Source organism: Equus quagga, chromosome 13 (genome assembly GCF_021613505.1).
Source record: "Equus quagga isolate Etosha38 chromosome 13, UCLA_HA_Equagga_1.0, whole genome shotgun sequence".
Taxonomy (NCBI): domain Eukaryota; kingdom Metazoa; phylum Chordata; class Mammalia; order Perissodactyla; family Equidae; genus Equus; species Equus quagga.
In genome coordinates this window covers 25015530-25040618 of record NC_060279.1, presented here as the reverse complement: position 1 = coordinate 25040618, position 25089 = coordinate 25015530, and the positions used below count along the sequence as shown (strand labels likewise).

At 42.4% G+C, this 25089-nt stretch overlaps 1 protein-coding gene across 3 annotated transcripts in view; it reads left to right on the top strand.

Moving 5' to 3' along the window:
* The window catches only part of HHAT (hedgehog acyltransferase), a 309905-nt gene that overhangs the window by 143002 nt on the left and 141814 nt on the right, over positions 1–25089 (top strand). For all 3 annotated transcript variants that reach the window (XM_046684437.1, XM_046684436.1, XM_046684435.1), the window contains one exon: positions 23598–23633. In XM_046684437.1, the coding sequence (XP_046540393.1) occupies positions 23598–23633 (36 nt within the window). The remainder of the gene's footprint in view (positions 1–23597; positions 23634–25089) is intronic.

Genomic DNA, 25089 nt, shown 5'->3' with positions numbered 1-25089 from the left:
ATAGAGTCAGGTAAGGGGCATCTGCAGTTCTGGGGCAAGGGTTGCCATATTCAGTCAATAAAGTTTCTGCAAACACTGAATCAGCAAATACTGAACCATTGCTCCTGGAGAACATACAGCGTTAGGTTCTGGTGAGCCTTTAGTCACAACGTTTTTGTCAATCAATCAATGCCTTTGTTTTAATATGTGTTTCTGTTTAAAGTAACATAATTAATATATATTGTTGATTCGTTAACATTGAGCTCATGGTCAACAACACTATAACTGAGACCTGGAAGCTTATCTAACATCTATGTTTTCTCTGTAAGGCACATCACAGCCTTTTCACACTTAGGAACCGTAGACAGCACTTCAGCACTGTGCTTGGGGGCCATTCCAAACAGTGAAATCACCAACAAAAAGCACAAAAGTGGCACTAGATAGACCACGAAAAGGACCCTTGTTTACAGTATAAGAGCTGCTGCAAGAAGGTAGAGGGCTGCCTTGTTCCACGTCAGCTGGGCACACGGGCGTTGGGGGGTTCACAGTTTTTGCTTCTCAGCTTGTCTATGAATGACTATAAAAGTGCATCAAGTATTGATTTTCGGGTTACAAATAAATTTTAGTGAGTGGGCAAATTCACAAATACAGAATCAGCAAATAACAAAGACTGATTATAAATGGAGTGATCAGGGTAGGCCTCATTGAGAAGGTGACATTTGGTGAAGACTTGGAAGAGAGGATGTGAGTCACATGGGTATCTGGAGAAATGTTCCAGGAAAAGGGTGCAGCCAGTACAAAGGCCCTGGGCCAGAAGTGTGCCTGAAGTGCTCAAGGAATAGCAAGGAGGCCAGTGTGGCTGCAGTGGAGTGTGGAGTGACTGGAGGAGAGGGTAGGAGGGATGGTAGGTCAGGTAGGGCTTTGTAAGCCACGTGCATTCTTTGTTTTTTATCTGAATTAGATGGTTTATTAGTTAGGGTTCTCCAGAGAAACAGAACCAATAAAATATGCGTAATATACACACACACATATATGTGTGTGTAGGTGTGTGTATATATATGCGTGTGTGTATGTGTATGTATATATATGGAGATTTTTTTATAGGAATTGGCTCATGTGATTATGGAGACCGAGAAGTCCCACGATCTGCTCTCTGCAAGCTGGAGACCCAGGAAAGCCAGTGGTCTAATTCGGTCTGAGTCTGAAGGCCTGAGAACCAGGGGAGCTGATGGCGTAAGTCCCAGTCCAAAGGCCGGAGAATCCAGGGGCTGATGGTGTAAGTCCTGGTCTGAGTCCAAAGGCCTGAGAACTAGGAGCTCCTATGTCCGAGGGCAGGAGAAGGATTGGATGATGCCCACTCTCATTGGTGAGGGCGGATCTTCTTTCCTCAGTTTACTGATTCAAATGCTAATCTCTTCTGGAAACACTCTCACCCAGACACACCCAGAAATAATGTTTTACCAGCAACCTGGGCGTCCCTTTGCCCAGCCAAGTTGACATAAAATTAACCATCACAGATAGGGAGATACGGAAGGGATTTGAGTTGAGAAGCCACCCCGTACTGTTTTGAGACTAGTCTTTAGGGTCAAGGGTAGAAGCAGTAAGCCAGTTCAGGGGGTGTTGCCATCATCCAGATCCAAGCCTTGATGTAGTCATTTGCTCACAACTTAAATGAACTTTCCAGCACCTCCTTTGCCCCTAAACCACTCCCACTTCACAAAATGGAGCACAGCTCCTGGAACTTGGCTGCTTGTTTGCAGCATCTAAAAGAGAGTGGAACCCAGGATTGCAGTACTTAATGCTCCGGCTGCCTGTCTGAAGATGTGCTCCAGCTTGAAATGGAACTAATTGAAGCTTTAGTGTCTTTAAAGCAATTTGGCCTTCTGCATTATTAGTCTTGCATTTTCAAATTATTTTAAATATAGGGTGCCAGTAATTAGATAGAAAAATACTCACTGTTTTTCTGAATAAAAGGTACGTGTGTTTCCTTACTAGGTTTTGACTTTCCTTTTTACAATCGTGCTCACAGCCCTTGAGAACCACATCTCGTTCACCTTGACTGGGAAGGAGAATGTGGCTAGATAGATTGCCTGCATGAAGATATTTGTATCCAAAGTAGAGTGTAGAAATAATTCATGTCACGTTGCTGCACTGCTTTAATGAATACAGAAAATTCTTTAGGTGATGCGTTATTAAAGGCATGCATGGCAGAGCTTCTGTGTGTACAATTTAGGCGTGAGTTTATTAGCATTTCAAGTTGCTACCTCTTTTAGATTTAATTAGATTTTAGGCTTCAATCGATTTATTAAATGAATTTCTCACTGCTTAAAAGGTGTAATATGTTCATGACAGTAGCTTTTCATCACTCTCTTCTCATTTCCTCATGCACCCAAGCAGATCTCAGCTTCCATCTTGGATTCAAAGCCGCAGGTTATTTTCCAAAGATACTCTACCATATAAATGTAGCCTCTTTTGTGCTTAGAGACACTGGGGCCATGGGGAGGGTTATTTTTTTTTATTTTTTATTTTTTTTAAAGATTTTATTTTTTTCCTTTTTCTCCCCCAAAGCCCCCCGGTACATAGTTGTGTATTCTTCGTTGTGGTTTCTTCTAGTTGTGGCATGTGGGACGCTGCCTCAGCGTGGTCTGATGAGCAGTGCCATGTCCGCGCCCAGGGTTCGAACCAACGAAACACTGGGCCGCCTGCAGCGGAGCGCGCGAACTTAACCACTCGGCCACGGGGCCAGCCCCGGGGAGGGTTATTTTTTATCCATGTTGTCTGACATGAATACACCTCTTGTGGATTTACCATCAGTAAATTTAACTAAAGCACAACTGTTGCACTGTCTTCAGTTTTAGTGGCACTTGGTCACTGTGAATCTTTCTACTGTTTTGGCACAAAATCCACAAATCTTTATTTCTACTGCGATGAGGCGAGCATTGGGACTATTCAAATGGTGGGAAATTAAATGTAATGAATCAAACCATATTAGTGATTCTCAAGATGAGCTAGAAAGCTAGACCATAAAAATTCCGTAATTTGGTGATGTTCCACATTTGTTTAGAACAGTAGAGAGAATGCTTCTCTGAGCTGCTGGAGGATCCTAACCCCATGTAATTGTTGCCTAGCTGTGTGAACTTAAGTCAGCTCTTGGACCTCTGGACCATGATGGCCTCATCTGTGAAGTGGGGCTCCTGATATGTTCTCATCCTAGGGCAGCAGAGAGGTTGTCTTGATTTCTAAGGGAAATCAAGTTCCCTTCAGCTTTAGGCTATGTGTGTGCTTGACTGTGTGTGTTGGGGGCAAGGGGAAGTGGTGTGAAGAAAAGATCAATTTCTGTTTATGTTTAATAACCATGATCTAGATAAATAATGTCTATAATACAAAGTAGAAGAATTGATATTATCTGGTGTATTTTTAATTTCTTAATGAACTAGAACCACAGATTAAAGTTGGCTGTGGCCAGCTCAATGAAGGAAGTTATTTTTATTATATGTACTGTGTATCTGTAAATATATTGCATTTTGAAAGTTGAGTTGGAAATGGGATTAGACACACCAGCCAAAGCAGAATGATACAGGTATAAATCCATTTCTAGAATATAAATCTATTTCTATATTGTAAGGATAAATCCATTTTTGTCACAAAGCAAAAGCTGTGTTCAGAAAGCTGTGAGTTCACAATTCAGAAAAAAATATTAAGAAGCAAAGCCCAGAGGCAAAATGGGATTGTGGCTGATTGGCAGGCTCATCTGCCAGGAGAGGGCTAATTTTATTTGTTTTTGTGAGCCTCAGCATGGGCTAAGTTATGGAAGAGGTCTGTGAATTTTAAAGAAACTTCTGATTTTCCACCTGTGCGTTATTCATATAAGGAATGGTAAACCCTGTTATTAACCCTAGGCCTGAATTCTTCCAGAGGAGAGAGTGGGAAAGTGCTAGACTGCCATGGAGTTGTAGGGGTTCCTCTAATCTGGAACATTTCCACAGCCTTTCTCCGTCTTTTATGACATTGAAGAATATGGTTCTCTCTTATTTAATAGAACATTCTCTATTTTGAGTTTGTCTGATGTTCTCCCATTATTAGATTTAGATTATGCATTCTGAGTAGGAATACTACATAAGAAATGTGTCCTTTTTAGGGAATCACATTTGGAGGCACACCAGGTCCAACTGTTCTCATTGGTGATGTTAATTTTCATCATCCTGGAAGAGTATATTGAATACCCTTCTTTGTAATCTGACTGTGTGGTTACTACATTCATTTGCATTACAACTAATAAGCGTTCTATGGGAGCCACTTTAGAACCATACAAATATCCTGCTCTTTGTCAAAATTTTCCCCTAGATTTAGCATATGGATGATCCTTGCCTGAACCAGTCTTTATTATAATGGTTTCAAAATGATGATTTTCCAACTTTGGCACTTACCAGTTGGCTCTTGGCATTCTCTTGTAAACAACAGCCTCTCCCCCATTTGTTTGTCTATCTGTTCATTATCTGTATGGCTGCACCACTTCCTATTTTTCAGAAATTTATAATTCATTACATAATTTTTTAGTGCTCACATTGTCCCAGTCTTAGCCAATGGGAGCCCCGTCAACCTGACTTGGACATACTCAAATGGTATTTGGGAAAGATACCTATGTGCAAACCCTGCCCTGCCAACTGCTTGTCTCTCCTCTGTGGTCCCTGAAGTGTCTGTAAATAAGTTCAGGGTCATGGCTGGCTGTGTGCAGAGTAGCATTAAGAGGAGGTTTTGGGGATCACTTTGTTTCTCATTAAGCCCAAACTTGAACCTCAGTATCTTGCCTCATGTCAAGTGGCTACCAGAAGAACAAGAGAGAGACGAGAGTACATGAAAATATGAATGAGGAAGAAGAAAGGACAAAGAGGCCAGACCTCCTCCCTTGCAGGAGTGGTCCCAGGACCTAGACGGGAGTGAGAGTGAAGAACACACGTGTGTGTGACTTTTTAACACAGCAACTCTTCCCTCTAGGACACATCGCACAGTCAGAGTCCCAGATCCCCACCACTCTGAGGCAGGTCCTTCTCTCTGTAGGCTCAGGGTCAGGCTCCACAGACTTGTTCACCAGTCTGCCTCTAGTCAGACCTGTGGTCCCATCCTTGTCTTCACAGATGAGACAAGGGTGAGGCCCATTTCATCCCTCCTTGGATACTCCCAGCAGAGCTGACATGTGGACCTCTTCCACTAGCAACTCTTCAGGTTCTGGGGCCACTTCGACCATGGGATCTCAGACTACATGCCCTGTGTTTTCCTCTGTTTTCAGAGGGCATCTGATAAGCTGTAGTATTGGGCCTCAGTTTCCTTTAATGCTAAAAGAGGGAATAGAATTACGATCGTTAAGATCCTCTTCAGCTTTAAAATTCTCTAATTCTGAGAACTGAGGTAGGAATTTTATGTGCTTGAATTAAGTCTTCTCACATATTTGTCCTAACCCATCAGCCCTAAGATTCTGCTCTTGTGTCGGGCAAAATAGGCACTTTGCATCGGTTATCTTCTTTAAGAATTTCTTATCCCTCCAAATTATTCCTAATGAAAGAAGTATAATCAGGATGTTAATTAATACATTTGCTAGCTGTAACATAGAGATGTGTAGACACAAAGAATTCTCATAATAAGGGAAATAAATTTCTATAACAGCCTGTTAAAGGGCATTTTTCTGAATTCGTCCTAAGACTACATTAAATTAATGCTTACCCATAATGAAGCCACTCCAATCAGCTTCTCATTTCTTCTTCACTCATTTTGAAGGATAGTTCTGGACATGCTGAAAGTGCTAATCACATTATTAATAATTAGAGATTTTATCTAGAGACTGGGTGCTCTTCTAAGTATTCTGACTGTCTGCAGCCCTGTGTCCTTATCTGCTAGCCAAGGGTAGGCCGGATTGAGTGTGTGTCCATTTGACTGGACAGTCAGGGACCACACACAGACCTTCCGTGTGGGGAGAGAACAGTGTTCCCTATACATCATGCCAACTTCTGAGGTTGTTAATTATAGAGGATTTGGCCCCAGTATTTACACTTCATATCTAATCATAGTCGTTTGTGTACTTAGAACGTTAAGGGCTTCTGCAAACTCAAGAGTCAAGAGCATTCAGCTCAGGAATCACTGTCATCTAAGGTCAAGCCTCTTAGATCTCTTCTTTTTGGCTTCAGTGACAGGCAGGCAAGTGTCCCCTCCCCCAAGTCATTAAATCCTGCACAGGCTGCTAGCCTAAAGGAAAGCTTGATTTGCTGATTATACTATGACTTTGAAAGCCTCTTCAGCTCTCTTCAACAAAGAGTGAAAAATCTGCCTCTGAAGAATGTGAAAGGAGGGATAATGAAGTCCCCAGTTTCTCACAACCTAAAGCCATATAATTATTTGAAACTGTTTTCATTGACTATTCTTCATACATATGGTGTGATTTTTCAGGTTTTACTCCTATGAAGTCCAGATCCTGGTGGAGAGGGGCGGAGGGTGGGAGAAGACAGAAGAGAATGGGGGCTGCCATGCCATGCATCTGTGTGGCTGGGGAATAGCTAGAGAAGTCAACTCACATGGCAAAGCAGCAGGTCTGTGGGCAGAGGGAGGGGCTCAGAACCAAAGATGAGAACAGAGTTACAGAACTGTGAGGAGTGGGAGCTCTGCCGAGAATTAGTTAATACTTAAAAATAATGAAAAGCAACCAAGAGAGCCTTCTAGCAATGGAAGAGAATAATCGGAGTTTCCTGCAGAGTCACACAACATCTATTTGAATTCTTTCCTGGACTTCGGGGTACCCAGTTGAAAGACAAGGATCAGGAGTGTTTGAAGGGAGGTTCATGCTGGTCACCAAAGAACACCCTCCTCTTCCACATTTGTTTTGACAACCAGGAAGGACATGTGTGTTTCATTGTGATGAGATGCAAGGGATGGATAGTGAATGGATAGTGAACAGCTTGGAAGAGAGGTCCAGAGTTGCTGGAGAACTTGATGGATCAGCACAGTAATTCGTAATACACAAGGGACACCTGTCCTTCCTTTCTTCTGGGTGGATGCCCTTCCACCACATATCTGTATCACAAATTCCCTCATCTCTTTCAATCAGATGCCACCTTCAAAATGAGGCTTAACCTAACCATTCTGTTTAAAATTGCTGCCCCTGCCCCCATCTCCCTTAGTCTGCTCTACTTTTTCTTTTTGTTCCAGTACTTAGCATCCGCTAAGACAGTATATGGTCTATTTACCTGTCATGTGTATTGTGTCATGTGTATTGTTTCTCTCCCTGTTGGAACAGAAGCTCCACGTTTGTCTGTTTTGTTGACTGATGTTTTCCAAGAGTTAAAACAAAGCCTGGCACTCAGTAGGTGTTCAATTATTATTTGTTCAATGGATAATGAAATAAGAGGTAAAACATTCACAGACAGCAAAGGAACCAAAATAGGGTCCTGGAGGAGTCCCATTATCAAGTTTGGTGTAAGAGAAAAAGGAAATTTCCACACTAAAAGGGGGACAACAGAAGCAGTGCTTTCCTGAATGGTTTACAATAAATTCTGTCCATTGAAAAAGTCCTAAGTAACTCGTTTTCCACTGGTGCTTGTTCATTCAAGATTCAATCTCCTTGATAAAAAAGTCATTATGTTGATATTATTCGTTTCAGGTGCAACTGAATTTGAATGCAGTTTAAGTATTTCTTTAAGATGTGTCAGTTTTACAGAGGTTGTGTTATTGTGGGTAAATAGTGTTATGCTGGCCCTGAGGAGCTAAGGGTGGGAAGTGGGGAGATTAGCCAAGCAGAGGGAAGAGAGCGGAAGAGGAGGAGAACGTAAACCGGGGTGAATGCTAAACTGGGATTCTTTAGGAGTGACTGAAAAGGCACTCTGAGACCCTGTCAATTTAACTGCATAATTAGTCTACATAATTAAATACGTAAATGTTGAGTAAACACCCATTAAAGCCTTCCTGAGAGACAAGCAGGCCTGATTTGAGGATCTTATTTTGTGCTCCTTGACTCATGGTGTTTGTAATTGTGCCCATATCATTATTTTGTCTGTTTTCAGCCTCCCCCAAGTATTTTGTCAGTTCCTCTTGACCAGGGCCTCTTTTTGTAATGTTCTTTTTCTACTCCATGGTAACTGGCATTCACTGGAGTCTTGGTAGCTGTCAACTCCAGAGTTTCGATTTATTTGGAGCTTGTAAAGCTGAGATTGTAGGTCAGGCTTCTTACATGCTGATTATCTGGAAATCCAGGAAAACTGCCCATGATCATATTAACCATAACACCTCTTGAATGTATGCCTTTTGTTAAAGAGGGGCTCGGAAGAAAATTCTAGATGCTCATCCTGTGTCATTTCCAAGTCTTTGTCCCCAGTGGTTTATGGTGCCATTCCCTTGGGAAGGGCATTACATCACTCACTGTTATTTCAAATCAGCTGAATGGGCTTATCTGTAGGGGGCACAGTCCTTAAAGATTTTTCCATGTCCTAACGTAGAGCCTCTGCTAACCACTGAGATCTAGAAGGAAGCAAAGAATCTTATGATCCCATTTTAGTAAGAGTAGTAACTCTACAGAAGTCTGCTACGTCTCTGCAACACGCTGTTTTGAGATCTGGTAACCAGTTCTATGGCCCCTGCATCAGCCCAGGTTTGGCATCTGAGCTTTGCTCTCTGATGTCTGATAAAGAGGACTGGACTCCAGGCTCATAGGCCACAAGGCCTTCAAATTACATTGGGCCTGAATGGAGTGGTGGACCAAGTAATGGTTTAGAAGAGGAGAGAAACAGAGACTTGCTAAGTCAGGCGAAAGCTCTGTCATTCAACACGTTCTAAAGAAACAAAAGGTAACTCTGAGCATCTCAGAGAAATTTCAGCCACCAGCAGGTACTCTCCCAGAAATAATGACAATTTGAAATGAGTGGAGACATGTCTTTACTGAGTTCTTGGATGTCTCCATTTGGAGTTGAAACACTCTTACATAGACTTGGTTCCCAGGAGAATCTTGTAGGGGAGAGCCCTCTGGACATGAAAACTGAGGCGGAAATACCAAACCTAAGAATTTTCATATTCACCCAAGAGGTGGTATTCAGACCAAATCAAACACCTCAGAAAACTTCTCAGGTTTGACATCTCCGTGTGTCCTCAGGCAAAAACCCTTAATGAGACTATTAGTCAAAACTAATGTTCTCACAAAGGGAGTGAAACAAGGACCCTCTGACCTAATGGTGGTATTATACTAGAAATTTAAATTGAGGTCTGTGGCATTTATCCTGGGTGTCATGTCTTAATTTTTGTCAAGTGTAGACACAGTAATAGGGAAAGATTGTGAAGATTTTTATCAACTAAGAAAAATGTTCCATAGTAGAGATTTTTACTTTCAATCTAGGAAAATACTTAAAATATGAAATTACAAAACTATTTTTTTCACACCAGAAGACAAAAATAACACATTGTAAGGCTCACTAGGCAAAAAAAAAAAAAAAAGTTTCCAGATAGAAAAAGTTGAAAACAGCCAAAATGCGTTTAAGCATCTTCATTGTGCAGCCATCTCACGTAACCTGCCCAAAGACACCATTTTTATGAGGATAAATATAGTCCTTGATTGAAAGTGGGAAGAAATGAGGAGGGTAGTGATTTCTTTATGTGCCGTTAAATCCTCGTGACCTTAGTCCACAATGGATCAAGCCTGGTTCAGGCCCCTCATGCCCATCTCAGCAGGACCACCACTATCTCTCAGAAATGGCCTCCCCACCTCCCTCTTGCCCCCTCCTCCTCCATCCCTTCACTGAAGCCAGATGGGATCTTTTGAGAAGGCAAATCTCTATCCAGTCATTCCTGTGCTAAAAATTGTTTAATGGCTCCCTAGTGCCCTTAGGATAAACTGCAAACTCCTGTTGATGTAGGAGCATGTTCAGGAAGGCTGTGTGAAGGCAGAGCTCACCACTGTGGGCTCTGGAGCCGCACCTCCTGGTTTGGGATGGTGCCTCCGCCACTTGCCAGCTGAGAATCCTTAGGCAGGTTATTTACACCTCTGGGCTTCAGCTGCCTCAACTGCAAAATGGAGACGATAATTAGTAGAGTCCTGACAGGGTTGTTGTGAGGATTAAATGAGTCCTAGCACATACTAAATACCCAATAAACATTCACTATTATTATGATTATCTATATTTTGCTCTCAATTTGCCTCTGCCCCTGTACTCTTGCTTCAGTCATACCAAACTATTTGCAGATACCTTCCCCACACCATTCACCTAATGGAATGCATTTCCTTTTGTCTCTCCTTCTTCTAAAATGCCTTTGTCTGGAATGTCATCACACACACAGTCTCACACTCTTACACTCATCTACCTACATCCTCTATGTTCACCTACTACGTCCTCTGACTGACTCTTCTTCAGCCTGCAAAGCTCAGCTCAGGTCAAGGCTCCTTTACGCTGAGCAGCCTACCCAGATGTCACTCTCTTCATCTTATAGGCTCCCACAGCTCCAGTTCTTCCTTCTCTCTTACCGTTTATCACACAATCAGTAATGGCCCGTTTACTTGTAGGTCTTTCCTCATTCCCCTTACCTGTGTGAAAGAGGGAATATCTTGGTCATTTCTACATACTCACTGTTTACCAACTGGTGCTCATAAATGCTGGATGCATGAATGGATGGATGGGTGGATGGATGGATGGAAGTTACCAAGGGAATCTGATGTAGTGACAGGAAACTTACCAAGGCACCCCATTTGGCTATAGTCAAAATTGCACTAAATCTACCTGAAGACGCAATCATGCCCTCGTGTTTTTTGATCCATTAGTTGTCCATATTAAACTTATTCGGTTCCCTGTTTTAGCCCCTCAGGTGGTATGCTTTCAAATCCTGCCTCATCCTATCTGGTCATCTGCCAAGTATATCTACTGTTTGTGGATCTCACTTTAAATCTGGGGACGTATGTTATGCATGACTGTGGGCTTGATTCAAGTTTCTTGTAGAATATAATACCTGGGCTTGTGATATTAGTTATACCTTCTGCCTTTTGTTCTGTTGCTTATTGAATAGTGAGTGTGGTCTGAGTAATGAGCTTGTAGGAAATTCTACCTGTAGATAAAGAGGGGACAATTAAACTTTTATGTTTTGTGAAGATGGGTTTTAGATACATAAAGGTGTGCCCTACTTAAAGGAATCTTATAGAAAAATCACAGACATGACTTTTAATATAATTTGATAGACCCTGCTGTGAAAAACAAATCTGTTTTAGTTTTCCTAGGTGATATTTTGTGGGTTTTTTTTACTAGTGTAACTGAAAAAGAACAAATTATCTTTGAAGAGTTAATAGAGTCTAAGTAGGCTAGAGGCCTCTAGTTAAAGAGTTAAAGAGATGAGTAGAAAGCACAACACTAAGTAAAAACAGATAGCTACTGGCTTTTAACTTCAAACTGTGGGAGTTTCAAAATGGAGTCGTTTCTTGGGATAAAGTGAGTGCTACCAATTAATTGGAAAGCAGCTGTTTTCCAAGAAGCCTCCTGTTTGGTGTTTACTGTTTGCACTTTAAATTGCTCATACTGCTTGTCAGCCCTGCAGCCACAGGTCTTTTTTGTATCCGTTGTTTCCCTAAGCTGTAAACTCCTGCACACAGAGACCATTCCCAGAACCTGACAGTATCTGGTCCAAGGTAGGGGCTAGAAACGTATTTATTGAAGAGAGGAAGAAATGAAATTCTTTATTCTCTTAAATGGATTTATGTTCAGAAGAGCAAGGTTTTTGGTATAATTTGCACATGATGCCACTTTTTCTCAGTGTTTCTATTAAATGTAAATTTTTAATTTTCTTTGAAATATATGAATTTTAAAATGTTGGAGACTATTTACAATATCATTCCTATTTCTTGGAGTAAGATCTCTTTTTCCTTTGAAGCCTATCTCATTTTTGGTAACATCTAAAAGGAGAGGGACTTAATTTTTATAATGCGGATGTGGAGCACTGACAGCTTGAGTGAAGCAGGTTGAGGACTGCTGAGCTGGAGAACTTGGACGGTCTCTTTAGTTCACACCTGCACACATCCCTGAAGGCCAGGTTCCCCATAGACCAGGCAGCAGCATCAGTTAGCTGTATGAAATAACTTCCTCTCTCTCCAGAACGCTGTCTGAACAAAGGACTACTAATGAAGTTGCTGTAGGCTTGGCCCACTGACCTGGCTTTGGTGCTGTAACTATGAAAAACAAAAATGAATGTTTGCATGGTGATTTATTTTATTTTTTTATTTTGTTGAGGTCACATTTGTTTATAATATTATATAAATTCCAGGTGCACGTCATTATATTTCGACTTCTGTATAGACTGCATTGTATTCACCACCAAAAGTCTAGTTTCCATCTGTCACCATACACATGTGCCCCTTTACCCCTTTCGCCCTCCCCCTACCCCCTTCCCCTCTGGTAACCACTAAGCTGTTCTCCTTATCTATAGATAAGGAGAACATGTTTGTTTATCTTCCATGTATGAGTGAAGTCATACGGTAATTGTCTTTGTCTGACTTATTTTTCTTAGCATAATACCCTCAAGGTCCATCCATGTTGTCACAAATGGCATGATTTCATTTTTTTGTTTATGGCGCTGAGTAGTGTTCGACTGTGTGTGTGTGTGTATATATATATATATATATATATATATATATATATATATATACCCCACATCTTATTTATCCATTCATCCATTGATGGGCACCTAGGTTGCTTCTCTGTCTTAGCTATTGTGAATAATGCTGCAGTGAACATAGGGGTGCATCTATCTTTTTGAATTAGTGTTTGGATAAATACCCAGAAGTGGAGTATCTAGATCTTATGGTATTTCTATTTTTAATTTTTGAGAAATCTCCGTACTGTTTTCCATCGTGGCTGCACTAATTTATATTCCCACCAGCCGTGTATAAGCGTTCCTTTTTCTCCATATCCTCTCCAATACTTGTTTCTCATCTTTCTAATAATAGTCATTCTGACGGGTGGGAGGTGATATCTAATTATAGTGTTGATTTGCATTTCCCTGATAATTAGTGAGGTTGAACATCTTTTATGTGCCTGTTGGCCATCTGTATATCTCCTTTGGAGAAATGTCCGTTCACATCCTCTGCCCAGTCTTTGATTGAGTGGTTCATTTTCTTGTTATTGAATTGTATGAGTTCTTTATATAGTTTGGATATTAACCCCTTATCGGATATATGATTTGCATGGTGGTTTATGAAAAGCCAAGAGCTTTTGTGTGTACTAGCTCCCTGCCTTGCAGTCTCTTGATTTTTCCTTGCTGGTTCTGCTGCACTGATCAGCCTTGTGCAGTATGCTCTGTCTAGTCCTGTTGAAACCATCTGTGTCACGCTGCTTCAAGCCTCAAGTCTTGCACCGGGATACAGCCCTGCAGATCTTCATCCTTATCTGCATCCTTCGGGCCTCTGCTCTTCCTTCCCTACACCTGTATCTGCCGGATTGTGATGTGGGTTATTCTCCCATTGACAAATTGTTGCTATATAACTTCCTTTATTATTTTTTTCTTCTGAATTTCAATAAAGAGAATTTGGTAGAAAGTTATAGAAGGAAAAATAGTTCATATTCATTTCTATTAGTTGGCACCATCTAGGTGAAAGAGATGTCCAAGGAGAGATTAAGAAACTTTGCTAGTAATCAGTGAGTGTAGGAGGGGCTGCAAAGACCTGGGGGCTTCGTTGTTCTAAAACTCCAGAACTCTGCTGATATCTTAGACAGTCAAGTAGGGAATAAATACCAAAGGGGCATTCTTATTGAGGCTCTTATATGTAATTGGTATGAAAATAAACTGAGGAGGGAAAGGGTACAATTTAGTGAATATGACTCTAATAGTAAATCTAATAGTGAATATGTTTTAAAATTTGCTAGGTATCATTTTTAGATATAATGATCATTGCTTTTTGAATTCCAGTTATGGTAAAGAATCTTTTGGGGGCCAGCCCGGCGGTGCAGTGGTTAAGTGCACACGTCCCGCTTCGGCGGCCTGGGGTTCGCTGGTTCGGATCCAGGGTGTGGACATGGCACTGCTTGGCAAGCCACGCTGTGGTAGGCATCCCACATATAAAGTAGAGGAAGATGGGCATGGATGTGAGCTCAGGGCCAGTCTTCCTCAGCAAAAAGAAGAGGATTGGCAGCAGATGTTAATTCAGGGCTAATCTTCCTCAAAAAAAAAAAAAAAAAACCGAGTAAGCAAACAAAACAGCAATGTCTACCATATAACTCTTATCCATTTTTCTCTACCGCACTGGAGTTTGGTCAGGAAAACAGAAACCGCTCTGTCCATATTTTGAGTGGCAAGAAATAAATACAGGGAACCAGAAGCACACGTAGTCTCTGGAGGGGCTGGTGGAGTAAAGGTTAGGAAGCTTTTGGAAGCTGCCACTGCTGATCTTGGCTGTCTGCAGCACCCTAGTGGGGTCTCAGAGGACTCCACTCCAGAATCAGGGGACAAAACCCATGTCTGCTATCTACTGATGTCCTCAGCCTGACCCCAGGCCTGCCTCTTTGCCCAGAGGAGAAATGGCTTTCCTTTTTGTTTGCATTTCAGTTCTTGCCAGAGTGTCTCTTATTGGTAGAACTTAATCAGAAACCAGGTGAAAAGGGAATCCAGGAAGTGTAGTTTACAGGCTTTCACCCCTGAGGTTTAGGACAGTGCTTAGAAGGATGGAATAGCCACAAAGAATTATTGGGCATATCCATTGTGCTGCCTTGCTTGATCCGAGATCTTCTCTGTGAGCTGCTGGACACTGTGTTTGATTTTTTGGTTCTTGGGTTTTTTTGTTTGTTTGTTTGGATTTTTTTTTTATAAAACCATGTGCATCCCATTAGTAGGTGCTTTAATTTATTAATGTGAAGGGACCCCTCTTCCATGGTCCTGCTCCAACAATTAATATCCCCTATTACTATATTTTAGGTCCAAAGCCAGTGCATTCTTCCTAAGAATGAAAAGAAAATCTCTCCTCGTCCAGAAATTGCAAACACAATCTTCTGATAAGAATATCTCATTTGATTTGTAATATAGAAGTCACTTTAAAAGCCCTGGATTTTTACTGAGACCTGAATTCGTTGAAGTTGAGTCACTTATTAGCTATGTAATTGTGAGCAAATCATTTACTCTTCATTCATTCATTCATTCACATATTTATTGAGCCTGTACCAAGTGCTATGGACCAGGCCCTGTCAGCCATCCTGCACTGGCTTCCTTAGCTGGCAAGTGGTCATAATACACGAGCCCTGCTTTCCTTACAGTTTGTTAGAAATGTTTGTGACAGTGCTTTGTAAATGTGAAGCTCTAGTGAAACATTATTTATTTATTGTTATTTCAGTGGACAAGGACTTGTGCATCCAAGAATAGAATAAAGAAGCATAGAATTGCTTCTTTAACAGAATTTATTATAGCCACGTCAGAAAAGTGTTATGGTCACACCCTGGTGCAAATTCTAGGGTGAATCATCCACAATTATTTCTTTCTTCCTTGCTATCTCTACACTCGAAATTTACGCCTGAGAACAAGAATCCCATTGGCTTGCCCGGGTACCTTTCTCATGCTCCTAAGGAAGGCAGGGGATGGCGATTGATGGTCCCACTAGAACTGCACACAATGGGTGAGATGTAAGTCCCCAGAAGGATGTCAGGTCTCCCTTCAAACAAGCAAGCAAACAAAAACAGCAATGTCTACAATATAACTCATCCATTTTCTCTCAACTGATGCCTTTGCCTCGTAGTCTGTGACAATTCTTCCCTCCACCAAATCTGCTGACTTCTGTACTCATCTTTGGTAACATCTTCTGACCCATCACCTGTAACGGTGGGAAATTTCCCCCCAAATAAACAAAAACAACCTTGTTTGTCTCATCTTTTTGCAGCTACTACCCTTCCTCCTCCCCTTCAGAACCAAATTCGTCATAAGAGTTGTTTCTACACACTGTCTCTGCTTCCACTCCTTCTCATTCACTCTTCATTTGGCACTGGTCTGGTTTCCATTTCTGCCACTCAGGAGACTGCACTTGTCAAGGCTGCCAATGACCTCCACGTTGGCAGATATGTCCAGTAGACGTTTTTACATGAAAACATGAAAAGCAAGATGAACTTAGACCCTTACCTCACACCATGCACAAAAGTTAACAAAATAGACTAGAGACTTAAATATAAGAGGTAAACTTAAAACTTTTGGAAGGAAACATGGGAGAAAAATCTTTAAGACCATGGGTTAGGCGAAGATATCTTAGGGCACCAAAAGTATGATCCATCATAGAAAAATTGATATATTGGGTTTTTAAAAATTTAAAACTTTTCTGCTTCGGAAGACACTTTTAAGAAAATAAAAAGATAAGCTACAGACTGAGAGAAAATACTTTCAAATTGTGTATCTGGTAAAGTACTTGTTTCAAGAATTTACACAATGGTAGGAACTTACTTCTCTTGTTCACTCTTGTATCCTAAGCAGCTGTTGCAGTGCCAAACATCTAGAAGATGCTCAGTAAGTATTTGTTGGATAAGTGAATGAATACGGCATTAGTGCAGTTTGGAGAAGAGCCTTCAGGAAGTTAATAAAGTCTGGGGAGAGAATATAATCTTGAACGTTTGTAGAATGTTTATGAAGTGCTTGTACACATTCCATTTGTTCCATTTTGCTCTGTAGGCATCACTGTCTCCATGCTACAGTAAAGAAAACTGAGACATGGAGGGGTGATTTTTCTTGGCTCATGGTCAAATACGTGTGGGAGAGCTGGAGCTCAAACTTGGAATTTCCAATTCCACGTCTAGTGTGACGTGGTTTCTACTGTAGTTTAGGAAAGCTCTTCACTTCCAAGCTATTTATGCCTGGCACTGGCTTCTTCTCTCCTTGTCTTTCTCCAGCACTGTGAGATGTCCAGATCTCCAGGCCTTTGGGCTGTTTTCCCAGAGTTTGCTCCCTAATAATCTGCTGGCAGCCCCGCTTATCTGATGCGGTGAAGAGCGTTCCGTGTGAAATCCCAGCACTGTTTTCACCATGTTTGCTCTTTAGAATTTGTCCTCCTAGGCCTACAATTTTCATTTTCTACTTTCCCATCAGACTTTGGTTTTTCACCAAATATAGTTTGACTGTCAACTGGGGTCTCACTAGCTTAAGTTCACTTTCATTTTTTCCAGCACCACTTTTTACTCTTGACTGTCAGCAGGCTGAATCTCAAATTGATATGCAGGTTAGATCCAGCCATGACCAGACTGTGGAAGGAATGTAAGGAAGTGAGGGAATGGCATCCTACAGACTCTGTATTCACATGACTGTTACAGATGGAGATGGAGATGGTACGATGTGATACCAGCTATTATGTGATATCATCAGGGAGCCTATTCCAGGTGTTGTGTCTGGGGCATTCTTAGAAAATAAGACATTGAGACTGAGAGGAGGGCAGTGTTGTGACACTTTGAAGAAAGAACTGAGGTCTCGGGGACCTGGGCTGTTAGCCTCAGCTTTGCCACTAGTTGTGTAGTTACGTTTCAAATTATTTCATCTTCCTTATCCTCTATTTCCTAATCTGTAAAGTGAGGAGGATAGAGCAGATAAACTTTAAGGTCTTTTCTGCTCTCTGAAATTAAGTTAGGTAGCCCAGCCAGAAGCCATCAGGGCTTCTTGAGTCTAGATAGAAACTTTATTCTTGTAGTGATTTGATTTGGTTTTTACCTCCAACTCTTTAAGTCCGTTTTCAAACTTCCCAGGCAGGAATATGAGAGCTAAACTTTGGCAGCCCACTAATGCCATAAACAAGTCTGGAGATGAAAAACTGTGAAGGTTGTAAGTTGTAGAAGTAGAAGCAAGGGTTGAGATCTGAAGGTACTTCTTACCAATACTGCCTTGCGTGTGTCATGCTAAGCGGCCATAACAGCTGTGGTTCTAAACCATGCCTCGCTAGTTGTATGCCGTTTACAACTTCTGGCCACAGTTCACTGCCGTTTTACCCCTAGCTCCCAAACAGCCGAGATCAGCCTGGGAGGAAGGACCAAGACCCCAAAAGGCAGGCAGCCTGGCAGAGTAGAACAAGTCCTGGACCCAACTGTGGATTCTGGTCCAAATTCTGCTGTGGGTGTACTGTGTGGGCCTGACTGTTCCTCTGTCAAAGAGGGGGTGGCTACACTCAAGGATATTTGTCTCTGTGGTCTATGAGTAAACTTACGTGCAGCCCCACTTTGTCAGGCACAACAAGCCTAGTTTTGATGCGCTGTGAGGCTCTAGCAAGAACAGCAGTCAGAACCATAATAAATAAACCATCAGGGCTGGGACGGAAGCATTAGCCCAGGCACAGTCTACTAATTTGCTGATGGTTATCAGACAAGAGCTGCTGCTGTGGAAGTAAGCATGCATATTTAGAGATGCTTCCTGAAAGTGACTAAGAGGGACTCGGAAGCCTGAGGCTAGGCAGAACTTTTAAGGGCATCCATTCCAGTTTTCTATCTGACGGTTCAGTCTTCTCTAAACACCCTTTTAACCCATGCAGGAACTCATCTCGTGATGGGAAGTTCACTGCCACGTTAGGAAGTTGCAGCTTGTTCGAAAGTTCCTTTTTACATATCAAGCTGTAAGCCACTTTCCCTTGCTGCTATCAGTTGATGTTCATCCAACAAAAACTTTCATATCACAGACACACATAAAAGATTTCCTATTTTTAATTTCTGGAAGGAATCAAGAATAATATGCAGAGGATCACTGTTTCTTCTGTCTCCTCATAAGGAAATCCCTGCTTACTGTGGGCTGGTGGCCATGACAGATTATTTTCTTAAAAAGTGATAGGAAAAATTGTGCTGTAGCTTGATAGCTATCTTGTTTCGGAAGAGAAGCCCCATTTCTATCAGTGGGTATTTATTTTATGTATTTACATCTAATAATGGAGGTATTAAATAACTGCTTTGAGCATCTTCTGCCTGCAGTGGACTGTGGTGAGCACCAGAGCAGGCAGAGGCGTCAGTGCCTTATTACAGCACGTCATTCACACGTTGATTCACTCAGCAGATATTTATTGTGAATCTGCAGGGCAGCTGGCTCTGGTTCTTGCCCTCATGGAGTTTGCAATCCTTTAAGGGGGAGAATGTTTGATATTGATCACCCTGTATTGAAATTATTGCTTTTATGTAATACTTGCATCTCTTTACTGGGCTTTACTCTCCTCGGAGCAGGGGTTATATGCTGTGCATTACTGAATTCCCACTACGGGCACATTGTAGGCACCTGGTGAATATTTGTTAAATGAGTCAGTGGCTGATTACATGAAGGAAAGAAGCACAGACTTTGGCATTTGGTTCTCTGAGCTAGATCCCGACTCGGCAATTTACTAGCTATGTGACTGAGGATAAGGACATGAGGCTTTATAAAATAGGGACCTATTTTGCAGGGTGGTTGTGAGGATTAAAAGAGATTATACACAGAGCACCTAGCAACAGTGCCTGGCATATAATTCTAAATTTAAAAAAGCATGTTCCCTTCCTACTCTAGCTCCCTAAGCCTTTTACATCTATACAGGAAAGCTAAGTGAGAAGATATTTCCCACACTTTATTGGTTTGCTCATGTTTTGAAATTGAAAACACTGCCCTATGGGGGCAGGGGCACCTTTGATAGTAGCCCAAATCAGCTTTACCATGGTAAAGAGGAAGCCCATTTTCATTTGAGGAAGATGCCAAAGTTCTAGAGATGGAAGGTCGTGATAGTTGCACAAGAATGTCAACGTACATAATACCACTGAACTGTACACTTAAAAATGGTTAAAATGGGGAGCTGGCCCAGTGGTGTAGGGGTTGAGTTTGCATACTCCACTTCCACAGCCCAGGGTTTGCAGGTTTGATCCCCGGGAGCAGACCTACATACTGCTTGTCAAGCCATGCTGTGGTGGTAACCCACACACAAAAATGGAGGAAGATTGGCACAGATGTTACCTCAGTGACAATCTTCCTCACCAAAAAAAAGGTTAAAACTGTAAATTTTATGTGTATTTTACCACAATAAATTAATAATAAAAAAAAACTAGGGGGCTGGCCACATGGCCGAGTGGTTAAGTTCACGTGCTCTGCTTTGGTGGCCCAGGGTTTTGCTGGTTTGGATCCTGAGTGCAGAAAGGGCACCGCTCATCAAGCCATGTTGAGGTGGCATTCCGTATAGCACAACCAGAGGGGCCTAGAATGTATAACTATGTACTGGGGGCTTTGAGAAGAAGGAGGAGGAGGAGGGGGAGGGGGAGAAGGAGGAAAAGACTGTCAACAGATGTTGGCTCAGGTGCCAATCTTTAAAAAAAAAAAAACCAAAAACCAAAAAACGAAACCACTGCCATGATTTACATGGCTGCCTCTCCCAGCAGGTGAGCCTTTGCCAGTCCAAACCATTCTCATTCCCTCAGTCCGGATGTGGGTCAGCAAGCGGATGTGACTGCAGCTTCCATGAGAAGCCAAGGCCTGGCTGGAGCCTTCAGGTTGCTCAGGTTGAAACTGAGTGATAACAGGCACTCATAGCTATGTTGAAGGTTATTCTTTCCTTTCCTCTTTTTGCCCCGCCCCACCTGAATCTGTCAGCAAGTCCTTTTGACTCTACCACAAAATCCTGCGTGATTCCATGCCTGTCTCTCCTCTCTCATTTCTAGTATTTCCATCCTGCGCTGAGCCGCCATTGTCTCTCACCTGGACTGCAGTGGCCTTTTCAGTGGTCTCCCTGCCCTGCTTCTCTTACCATCCATTCTCTTCAGGACAGTTTCCAGGACATAAATCATATGACTCCCCACCCCCTAAACGAATGAAATTTGAACAAATGAAGAAACAAATCCACTCCCCTGTTGAAAGCTCTCTAGTACTTCCTATCAATGTTAAAATAAAACCCAAACTCCTTATCATGCACAGCTCTTTAGATCTGTCCCTATGCCCCTCTCCAACCTCAGCTTATCCTGGTCTCCCCTCACTCACATACTCCAGCTATGCTGGCCTTCTTTCTGCTCCTCCAACCTGCGACATTCCTTCCCAGCTTGCGTCCTTTCTCCAGATGTCCTGCTGTCTGGAACACTCTTTTTCTGGTCTTTGCATAGCTGGCCCTTTCTGACCTTACAGATCTCAACCCAGATGTCACCTCTTCAGAGAGGCCTTCCCTGAGCACCTGTGTGGCCTGTCCCTCTGTCCTGTCACCTTGTGTGCGTTCTCTGCTCTCTGATATTGTCTTATTTATGAAAGTCTTATTTGCTGTTTGTCTCTTCCACCTAGAATGTGAGTTCCATGAGAAGGAGGGGGCTTGTTGTGTTGCTCTCGCTGCATCCACAGGGCTGGATCAGTGCCTGGCACAGAGAAGGCCCTTACAAAAATACCTCTTCAATGAGTGAGTGAACATCAGCACAGATGAGTTCATGCAGCAAAGGAGTCAGACGAGTGTACCTGTGAGGAAGCTCTGTTTCCCTCCCCTTACATTTTTTCTGTCACATTTTCGTTTGCTAATCCCCATCTTTGACCTTCTCCATTCCACTTGTTTCCAAGTGATCGTCCACTCTTTGTTATTCTCCATCCCAATAACCTTCCCTGTCACAAGGATGCTTAAAGCCCCCCGCTTGTCCCAGCCCCAAATTCAATCCACAACCAATCACACGTGCATGAGAAGAGAAGGTCTGAAACACAGCATCTGTCACAATTCCTCACTTCTGTACAGTTAGACCCTAAATTTTAGGAGACATCATAGCTACAGGTGAAGCTAGCCATGCACTGGTGTGCATCTTAGTGAGATGCCATTCAGGACCAGGGCAGGCAGGATGAGGTCTTCCCTGGCCAGCAGCCAGGTCACACTCCCCTGTGCTCGCAGCCCACTCTCGCATTCAGCTTCAAGGCACTCCATGAGGCTCCGTGGAACAATTGGTCTTCCTGCTCTCCTGCCTGTTTCCTGAGCTTGTCCCTGTCCCTCGGCTTTCCAGTTGTACTACCCTCTTCTTTGTATCTATATTAAGATAAGCCTTCTATCCATATTATATCACCTAATTCTCATAACCCCCTCTGAAGAGAGCATCCCCATCTTCCCAATGGGGAAGCTGAAGCCTAGAGAAGTTACATAACTTCCAGAGCCTGGCTTACTCTAAGACCCAAGGAGGTAGATGGTGCCTGCAGAGCAGGTGTGCTCAGGGGAGCTGAGCAAGTGAGCTTGGTTGGGGCAGGGTGGCCACGATGGAAGAAGCAGAAATCAGGTGGAAATGGAAAGGGATCGCTCTTTAAAAGGAACAGCCATTTTCAATTAGTAATAATGAGAGGCATTGACAGTCCATGTGTTTAGTGGGAAGAGCAAGTAATTCATGACTTTTAGGGCTGAATTTGATGCCCAGCTTTGTCCTCTGCTAGTTGTGAGCTCTGTGCAAGTTACTTAGCCTCTGAGCTTTACTTCCTTCACCTTTTGGAACTTTATTCCAAAGACTTATGATTAAATGGAATTTATGTATCTTGAATTCGATTTTCCCTGAATTAAATAACTATTTCAGGTAAGTGAGATAGTAAATGAGATACCTCAGTGATCACCTGATGTCTATAAGGTGGGGTGAGGTGCCGGGCATGCCAGGATGTTTGAGGGACAGGGCCAGGGATGGAGCTGGGAGTTAAGGACAGTCAGGGCCTGGGCAGTCAGAGTCCACTCCAGGGTGAATTTCTGTGTCTGTTGCTCATTGTCTGTAGGGACAGAATTATAGGCACATCGCTAACCTGGGAAGCCAGTCGGATGGGTGGGACACAACAACCACCATGGATGTGTTAGGAGTAGCGATTTTGCCTGGCGGGCAGCAGCATCATGATTCCAGCCACCCAGTCTTTTTACTCACAGCCAGACTCATAGGTGAGAGAAGGACACTGGCTAAGTGGTTGGAGGTTCAGGGGGAACAAGCGTGCATACTAGGGAAACCGAGGCAGTGCCATTCATATGGACTGAGCCAGTTTGGTGGTGTCAGGGAAAGGCTGTGACTGACAGGGCCCACCACTGCTCAGGGCTCCCTGGATGCCTGGTGTGAGGCCCAAGCATAATGACAGGCCCACCAGCAAGTGCACGGAGCACTGCTCTTCTCCCGACCCTGCTAGGGCAGACCCAGATATGGACAGGGTCACTCTGGTGAAAAGCTCTAGGGACTACGGCTGGGAGGTGTATGGAAAATGAGAGCTGACCCTTCCTCACCCCTCTTCAGCCCTTTGGCCAGTGTGGTTTTGTGCTTTTAAAACATTTTATTTATTTTTGAGTAAATGAACATCTGAGACAACTAGTGTTATAAAAAGACTCACCTATTGGAAAAGTGGGGAAATCCACCCTATAGTTCAGAGAGAGAGGTTAGACTGGCTGAAACACTTTTGCTATCCTAGAGCAGTGGTTCTGCATCAGAATCATCTGGGAGATTTGTTAAATCTAATTGCTGGGGCCCATCCCTAGAATTTCTGAATCAGTTTGTCTGAGGTGGGACCTGAGAATTTGTGTTTCCAGCAAGTTCCCAGGTAATGCTGCTGTGGCTGCTGCAGGGGCCATCTTTGAGAACTACTGTCAAAGGGTAATCCATTTATTCACTATGCTCTGAATGGAAATTACATGTTTTTTGCCAAGTCCATCATTGTCATAAATATCTTCTGTTGATATGCTTGTCTATGTCTCATTTGAACAGGTATTTTGACGTTGGACTGCATAATTTCTTAATCAGGTAAGCCAGTAATTTTTATTTTAGATATCATTGACTAGCTTGTCTATTTATGGAAGACTGAGATGAAAATAAAATCTTTGTTAAATACCTTGATCAATAATGGCAATTGTATACTTGTCAAGAAAATACCACTAGCACTGTATTTTTTTTGTCCCTCCCAGAATCACCCATGAAATTATCCTTTTTGAACAAAGGAATTTATGTTTAAACGGGTTTAGATCTGAAGTGATAGTTGCCCAAGAGCTTGGACAAGCTTAATTCCAACTGCTGGGCTGCTGGAAAGACAAGTAGAAAAGTGAAGAGTGCCAGCTTGCTTTCATACATTGAAAAACCCCACTTAACCAGTTTCCCCTCCATTGACTTTAAGCTTTTTAAACTGAATTTACTGGTTGTTTTACAGTTGTGAAGATACAACCTTTTTCATAATTGAAAGAGATTACAGAGGACAGTTTATGTCCTAGTTTATTGGTGATTATTTTACCCGAGTTGGCATATGGGGCATATTAATTCCAAATAGCTATTAAATCAAACAGAGGTTAAATGGAAATATGCCAGAACGTTAGCAGTGTTGGTAAGAAAATGCATGATATTTTTTATGCTATCAACTTTGCTGTATTTTCTAGATTGTTTTATATTGAGCAGGTGTTATTCTCAGAGTGAAAAATGATCATTAAAAATGCCTGTCAAAAATATATATGGAAAGCAATAATGATTGCTGAAGGACTGTAAGCTAAAGATTACAAGGAAACCAGAAATCATGTAGAATGATTTGCTTTCTGCAAATATGTGGCTTTAAATGCTAATTAATTCTGACTAAGAATCTGCTAATAAACAATCTGTAAATCACATGTGATTTCTGGATAGGTGTTACTGTGGCTCAGTTCTCCACAACGCATGACCGTCTCCCTGTGGGTAAGATGCTCTCTGAGGGGAAGTGTACATTACTGACTTCACCTTTATCCTAAACCCAGAGCATTCCCTGGGTGCTGGATTGCGTACGGTGGTGTTCCAAGAAAGACCATGCATACCTTGTCCTTTCTCCAAGGCTTCACCCAAGGCTGTGCATTGAAATCTCCTTGGTCTACTCCAGACCCAAGGAATATGGATTGTCCTGGCTTTCTCCAGGATATCACACATAGATGGTAGTGTGTGTCGATGGAAATAATCCATAACCAATCTATAAATGAAAATTTGGGTGAGTTTATTCTGAGCTAAAATGTGAGGACCATGGCCCGGGGCCTTTCTTCCCGAAGGAAAAAAGAGCACCAAAGAAGTGGAGTGTACAGAGTGGTTACATAACCCCAAAGAGGATGTTTCACATATGATTGAAATGTCCCTTTTACAATAGTTGAGAGACTGCTTTGTCGGCACAGTGATTGATGGACACAGCAGGTAGTGGGTCTGCTGTCTCGAGCTGGGTGGTCATAGGTGAGCTGGGTGGTCAAAGGTGAGTGCA